The sequence below is a fragment of the Callithrix jacchus genome, chromosome 7 (genome assembly GCF_049354715.1).
Source record: "Callithrix jacchus isolate 240 chromosome 7, calJac240_pri, whole genome shotgun sequence".
In the NCBI taxonomy this organism is placed as follows: domain Eukaryota; kingdom Metazoa; phylum Chordata; class Mammalia; order Primates; family Cebidae; genus Callithrix; species Callithrix jacchus.
Window position 1 is genome coordinate 75,868,581 of NC_133508.1, and position 7,988 is coordinate 75,876,568.

General features: G+C 38.9%; 1 protein-coding gene across 15 annotated transcripts in view; it reads left to right on the forward strand.

Annotated features, from left to right (window-relative positions):
* The window catches only part of MACF1 (microtubule actin crosslinking factor 1), a 319,804-nt gene that overhangs the window by 159,425 nt on the left and 152,391 nt on the right, over positions 1–7,988 (forward strand). For all 15 annotated transcript variants that reach the window (XM_078331310.1, XM_078331314.1, XM_078331308.1 and 12 more), the window contains 5 exons: positions 839–946; positions 1,144–1,242; positions 2,423–2,575; positions 2,874–2,962; positions 5,593–5,728. In XM_078331310.1, the coding sequence (XP_078187436.1) occupies positions 839–946; positions 1,144–1,242; positions 2,423–2,575; positions 2,874–2,962; positions 5,593–5,728 (585 nt within the window). The remainder of the gene's footprint in view (positions 1–838; positions 947–1,143; positions 1,243–2,422; positions 2,576–2,873; positions 2,963–5,592; positions 5,729–7,988) is intronic.

The window sequence follows — 7,988 nt, forward strand, 5'->3', positions numbered from 1 at the left end:
CTTTGTCTTCTATTCTTGCTTCTCAAAGTGTTGTTTTTGAACCAATAGCATCAGCATCACCTGAGAGCTTATTAGAAATGTAGAATCTCAGACTTGCTTAATCAGATTCTGCATTTTAATGAGATCCCCAGATAATTTGTATGTATATGATGTTTGAAAAGCTCTGTTCTAGATCATTGAAAGCTTTTAAGTAGAAGAATGATGTGATCATCTTTGGGTTTTAGTAGAAGTATTCTGTTGGAACAATAGAAAATAAGTCAAGATGAGACTAGAAGCAGTGAAAGTACGTAAGAGGCTATTGCACTCATAAGGCTACTTCATGTGGGAGAAGAAGAGAGTTGACTAGGGCAGAACTTTCAGTATTGAAGAGGAAGTGGCAGAATAGTATGGTAAAATGAGAACACTGATTTAGGGATTAGAAGACTAAGATTCTAATCCTGACTGTTATTACTTACCCACTCAGTTATTAGGGAAATTCACATTGCCTATCTGGATTTCACTTTCCCCGCAGATGAGATGAAAGGGTTGGTCAGACTGCAACTAAGGCATCAGCAAACTTGACCCACACACCTGTTTTTGTATGGCTCATGAGAAAAGGTTGAAAAGAGAATCAAAAGAATAATATTTTTTGATGTGAAAATTATATGAACTTCAGTTTTTAATGTTCATAAGTAAAGTTTTATTCCAACAGCTGCTTTCACTTACAATGACATAGATAGTATGAGTTTGCTAGCCTCCAGCCTGAATGGTCACCAAAACACTTTCAGCAATAAAAAGCTATGATTTATTACATGATGTATGTGAACTGAGTAACTAGTGAAATTTCGTCCTTTCTTAGGACTATGAATTGCAACTGATGACATACAAGGCCTTTGTGGAATCACAGCAGAAATCCCCTGGCAAGCGCCGTCGCATGCTTTCCTCTTCGGATGCCATCACTCAAGAGGTGAAAGGGTGGGGGAAGGAAATACACCAATCACTATCTTCCCTTAAGGAAACATTCATTTGCCTGGGCCTTACATTTTGATTTAGGTTTCACTTTTCTATTGAACATGTGACTCCATGAACATTTCCTCTTATTTTCAACTATTTAAATTTCATTTCTGGCAGATGATTTATTTAAATTGTTCTTTTGAACCATAGTTCATGGACTTAAGGACTCGCTACACGGCATTGGTGACTTTAACAACTCAGCATGTGAAATATATCAGTGATGCTCTCCGGCGTCTGGAGGAGGAGGAGGTGAGGACAATTGGGTCCAAAATCAGGTTGAAAGTATAGTAAAACATCTTAGCCAGCACGGTGGTGTGTGCCTATTGTCTCTGGTACCCAGGAGCCTGAGGTGGGAGGATCACTTGAGCCTAGGACATTGAGTTCAGCCTGGGTAACAGAGAGAAATCCCCTCTCTACAAAAAATTTTAAAAATTAGGTGGGCATGGTGGCACATGCCTGTGGTCCCAGTTACTTGGGAGGCGTAGGTGGAAGGATCACTTGGGCCTGGGAAGTTGAGGCTGCAGTGACCCATGATTGTGCCTCTGCACTCCAACCTGGGCAATAGGCTGTCTCAAAAAAGCCGAAAATATGCCATGTACCTCATAAATATATACACCTACTGTATACCCATGAAAATTAAAAAAAATTTTAAAGCCAGCAAAAAATTATATATGTTATATATGTAATATATAAATAAATTATTATATATCATTTGGGAGACAAGGAAATTAGGATACTATGTATAATTATGACTTTATTAAAAACAAAACTTTGTACTCAAAGACATAATATGGCATAGAAACAAGTTTATGGGTATCTATACCAAATTTATGGGGAAATAAGATTAAGTTACATATATTATGTTTTGTAGACTTGTTTGAATTTGTAATGAGCATGTCGTATTTTTGTGATTGTAAAAATCTATCTTTGTAAAATAAGTTTCTGCATATTCAACCTCTCTTATAAAAGAAAAGCTGTTAAAACATTAACCATACCACCTTTTTGCCTTTTAAATTAGCAAGACTTTCTTTATATCCCTACCTCCATAATATAATATCAGCGAGCTTTAGTCTCTTCTCTTGCAGATTCACCTGTAAATCTAAAAATTATGAAAATGAATCAAGATGTTATATGTGAAGAGATTTTTTTAAAAATTGTTAAATAATTATTGAGTACCTATTATATGTAAAATAGGGTTTGTTTGTATTTTTTTAGAAAGGTATTAAACCTAGGTATAACAAATTTAGCTCACAACCACCTGTGAGCAATACTGTAGGCTGGCTAAATTATACCTGGGATTATTTTTACAGCCTACTTATTCAGGTAACTTTTGTGTCTGTTTTTAGGAAGACTTCATTTAAGAAAATGTGGTCATACCAGCCTAATAAAATACATTGCTAGAAATATTAATTTTCTGTTTCTATTCTAGAAAGTGGTAGAAGAGGAGAAACAAGCACATGTGGAGAAGGTTAAAGAACTTTTGGGCTGGGTGTCTTCCCTAGCGAGGAATACACAAGGAAAAGCTACCTCATCCCAGATCAAAGAATCAACGGACATTGAAAAAGCTATTTTGGAACAGCAGGTGAGAAGAAGGCCCATCTCTGTTTACCTGGGTAGAACAATATATGATAATACATTAGGTTTGGAATAGTAGAAGTCACATGTGGGCCATTCCAGAAGTGATTGTTACCTGAGTAATGTTAACTTAAAGAAACTTAAGAAGCCATCTTGTTTGTACTTGTACCTTTTTATCAGCTGTAGCTCACTGGTGATAATAATTTCACCTAAGCTGCATATTTTCTCTAGGATTAAAAAAATAATAATTTTTTACTCTTAATTATTGGGTTTTGAAGCCTTTTCTCTTTATATCTACCATGTAGGTTCTGGCAGAAGAGCTGACAACCAAGAGAGAACAAGTCTCTGAAGCTATTAAAACATCACAGATATTCTTGGCCAAGCATGGTCATAAGTGAGTATTAAATGAGAGATTATGGCACATCTAGGGCACCTGTTATATCAGGCTAAAACTTAGGGTCATAATGAGATTTTAGACTGGAGAATTCAGGGCAGCCAGATTATGCGGGACTCTGTAGTTCATACTGAAGAGTTTGCATTTAATTTGTTGGCTACGGGAAGGGATTTTAAACATGATTGTATTTTGCTTATAAAGGTTACTAGAACAGTGCTATAAAGGATTGACATGTGGTGAGAATAGAGGGGAGAGGCCTGTTAAGAGGCTATTCTGGGGCCGGGTGCGGTGGCTCACGCCTGTAATCCCAGCACTTTAGGAGGCCGGGGCGGGTGGATCACAAAGTCAAGAGATCAAGACCATCCTGGTCAACATGGTGAAACCCCGTCTCTACTAAAAATACAAAAAATTAGCTGGGCATGGTGGTGCGTGCCTGTAATCCCAGCTACTCAGGAGGCTGAGGCAGGAGAATTGCCTGTTCCCAGGAGGTGGAGGTGCGGTGAACTGAGATCGCCCCATTGCACTCCAGCCTGGGTAACAAGAGTGTAACTCCGTCAAAAAAAAAAAAAAAAAAAAAGAGGCTATTCTGACAATGTAGGCAAGAAATGACGAGGAATGGAGACGAAGAGACTAATATTCAAGAGATATTAAGGATAATGAATCTGTGGGTTTGGTTACACATGAAATTATCACATAAAGTGACAGAGATTTGAATTATCAGTGTGTTAGAAACTATGAGGGTAGATTACTCGAAAGGGCTTTTCGGGGCTTCTCAGCATGTTAAGGAAGCCTCTGTGAAAGAAAAGGAAAATTATGAGTGATAACTCAGAAACCAAGAGAGAATAGAGTTCAAAAAAGAAAGGAGAGAAGTTCAGAAGTCAAGAAAAGTTGGCCGGGTGCGGTGGCTCGCGTCTATAATCCCAGCACTTTGAGAGGCCAAGGCAGGCGGATCACTAGGTCAGGAGTTCAAGACCAGACTGGCCAACATGGTGAAACGCTGTCTCAATTTAAAATCAATAGAAATATATATATATATATATATATATATATATATTTAAAAAAGAAAAGTTGAGAAGTCTCTGCTACATTTGGCAAGTTAGAAGTCTTTGGTGCCTCTGGTAATTGGGTCAGATTTAGTATGGTGAGGAGCACATTGGAGGCAAGCAAGGTGAATCAGAACTGCTCTTTCAAGAAGCCAGGCCCTCACGCCTGTAATCCAAGCACTTTGGAGGCCAAGGCGGGCGGATCACCTGAGGTCAGACCAGTCTGACCAACATGGTGAAACCCTGTCTTTGAAGAAAAAAAAAAAAAAAGAAGAAACCAGGCCATAGGAGAGGAAAGAGATAATAGAGTCAATATGTCAATATTTAAAAATGGAATATATGTCAAGAGGCTTTGTTTTCTTAAGATACAGGAGACTTAACTATGTTTTGGACTAAGTATCAGGGACAAATGGGAGGAGATAATTACAGAAAGGTCCCGGTGGACATGGAAGAGGATGAAACCCGTTGATTGTTAGAAAGTACAACCTTAAAGAGGAAATTGGGACAGCTTTTTTTCTGAGATATGAGGGAAAGGAGATTAAGAAAGGTATGTTTAGAGGTAAATTTGTCAAGACTGAAGTCAGAAAGTAAGAGAATTAGTGCTCAGTGGTCTGTATTTTCTCTTTGAAATAGGCAGAGAGGTTTGTTGAAAGGATGATGCTGGCCGGGCACAGTGGCTCACACCTGTAATCCCAGCACTTTGGGAGGCCAAGGCAGGTGAATTACCTGAGATTAGGGGTCTGAGACCAGCCTGGACAACATGGTGAAACCCTGTCTCTACTAAAATTATAAAAATTAACTGGGTATATTGGCAGGAGCCTGTAATCCTAGCTACTCAGGAGGCTGAGGCAGGAGAACCACTTGAACCTGGAAGGCAAAGGTTGCAGGGAGCCAAGATCGCATTACTGCACTCCAACATGGGTAAGGAAGATAAAACTGGAAGGTAGAGTTATAGTTATATAGTGGATTCTTGAAGTCTAAGATTTCTTTTTTTCTTTTTCAGGCAGAGTTTTGCTTTTGTTGCCCAGGCTGTAGTGCAGTGGAGTCATTTTGGCTCACTGCACCCTCCACCTCCTGGGTTCAAGCAATTCTCTGCCTCAGCCTCCCGAGTAACTGGGATTACAGGCATGCACCATCATGCCTGTCTAATTTTTTTCCCTATTTTTAGTAGAGACAGGATTTTACCATGTTGGTCAGGCTGGTCTCAATCTCCCAACCTCAAGAGATTTTCCCTCCTCAGCCTCCCAAAGTGATGGGATTATAGGCGTGAGCCACCGCGCCAGGCCCAAAGTCTAAGATTTCAGAAGTGGAATAATTTCAGATGATAGGAGGGTCTAAGTTTGACATTTGTAGGTGGTGCTAAAGTGGAGATGAGGTCACTGGAACTACAAGCATAAGGGTGACATAGCATTGACATCATCATGACTTGATTTGAGATAAGACAGGAAAACTGAGTGAAATGCCAAAGTCTCCCATGAATATGGAAGAAGATCATCCGCAATGAAGAAGCAGCAGTTTTGAAGCAATACATCAGAGTTTGGAGAATGTTTTTTTTTCCTAAAAAAGTTTTAATGCTTCATCTTCCAGGCTCTCAGAAAAAGAGAAGGAACAAATATCTGATCAATTGAATGCCCTAAACAAGACTTACCATGACCTTTGTGATGGTTCCGCAAATCAGCTTCAGGAGCTCCAGAGCCAATTGGCTCACCAGACAGAACAAAAGGTACTTTTCGTTTTTATCTCCAAATATTGGGTCGATACTTTTGAATGGTATGAAAGCAACTTTGCTGATTGAGAGTCATGATCACTAGCTTTCCATGACCAATGTGACTTAATTTTTAACCTCACCTTAGCAGCCATTTGTCTTGTGTTTCTTTACTGGGGTTCCATGATGTGTTGGTCAGTCAAAAGCACTAGAAGACACTTACAGCTAACCCTTTAGACCTGGTTCACCTTTTTTGTGTTATGCCATTTTGTGGCAGACAGCAGTCAAGGATAACTAAATTCTGTATTATATATGATCACAGGGCAATAAGATTACTCCCTTATGGCATTGTCACTCAAAAGTTGATAGCCAAGAGTTCTGGATAATGGGAAGAAAAAGCTGTGAACCTCTTCCTTCCATATGAGAGCAATGAGAAATACTCAGTTTCAAAGCAAACTGGTAGATTAGTTTCCCTGACTAAAACACTGGTTCCCCTCACCCATAGTCATCTCAACATGTGGCGTCTTTACCAGTTCCCCTCCACGTTCATTTCCTGGACCATATGAAAGTCATCATAGTTCCTACTGGTTGTCCTAAGTTCTTCCTGGATACCTGTGCGTGTGTGTACACTTACCATATTATATACATGTGTCTCTGGGATATATATGTATGTTTGCCTGCTTATTTCCTATGTTGTGAAGCAATGGCCAACTTATGTGGGGCAGGCCAAAATTAAGCTCATGTGATAGTCAAATTTGGTCCAGATGATGCTCAAAATGATATTCAGACAAAGCTTGTCTTGATTCTGGTCCTTGGATATAAATTTTGTGCAGCAGAAGCTTGAGTTTTAAAGATGACAAGACAGAACAAGCTATGACTTGATGGTATATTTCCAAAAACAAAGTGCTGGTATAACAGTCTCTATTTAAGGTAGCCCACTTCCAGTGGCTTGTTGCTTCACCATATAAGGGAGTATGTGAAAAGTTTTAACAATTGCTTGCTGAGAACATCCAGTTCTCATTTTGAAAGGTTAAAAAAGAGGGGGGAAAATAAAGAAAGAATAAAGGAAAGACAAGCTGCTGAGCACCACTACATTGAGCATGATGTGTCTCCTGTACTGTTTGTGTGTTTCATGTGAAGTATTGTTCTGATTAACTGACATCCTTGCTTACAAGTTTCACTAACCCTTTGGAGTTTAAGCACAAATGCACAAAGGGAAAAGAGGACGACCTGTTTGGGGTTCTTTTTTGCAAAAACAAACAGTCGCATGCTGGACGCTAACACCAAGCTTACACTGTGTGTGTGATACGGCTGAGCTGCTCCATAAGGCTCTATCTTTTATCTGCCCGAGGTGTGCCCTGCAACCTGGTAAGTAGAAGCCTTTTATGTTTTCTTTCCTCGTCTCCTTCTATCTCTTATGCTTGTTTAGGTCGGAATGTACATGTTTGGTAGGACTGAAATGAGTTTCTCTGGATTTCTTCCCAGCTCAGTGTTTTCCTGCCTATCCTCCAATTACGAGGGTGTTGGAAGGAACAGTGTAGACTTTTCTCTTTGGCTAGACTCCAAGCCTTTCTTCAATGTCAGCATTTTTGAGACTACATGAATCTCACAAAAGAAATGAAAGTTCTCAAAGGAATGTTTTTCTTTGTCATATTGTCTGTTCTGAATAGTCTTTTATGGATTTTCTAAAAGAAATTTTTCAGGTATCTTGAAATTTTTCAGGTATCATATTCCAGTGAGTTTTTCCCTTCAATTTCTTTAAAATAGACGCATAGTGAATTTGCATAATATGTGTTTAAATTATACAAATTGGACTGTCTGTTCTTGGTCAGAAAACAAGAGGATAGGGAATAAATAATACTTTAAATAGTGTGGAGAAGTCTGTCAGCTATTCCATTGATTGAACACATATATAGAAATGGAGATGAAAACCAATATACTGTTCTTTCATTTGCTGTCTATTCTGTATTCTTATTGTATGCACCTCATCAAACTTGAAATCCTCAGTGCATGTTTTTAAAATCTGAGGGGAAGTGGCTTAATGATTTTAAAGGTTTCTTTATTATTTATCCATATTTATCGCATGTTTATTGAATGGCAGCTACTGTTCCTAGACCTGCATGGGCAGTGGATCAGCTCTTACAGAACTTACTTCTCACTGAGCTAAAATGGAATGCCATTATGTAGGAGGCAGGGAAGTGACTGGAAATTGCTTCCACAAGATCCTCCATTAATAAGGTGGAAAGTTAAATAAGTAATCAGAATGTAGCAATGACCA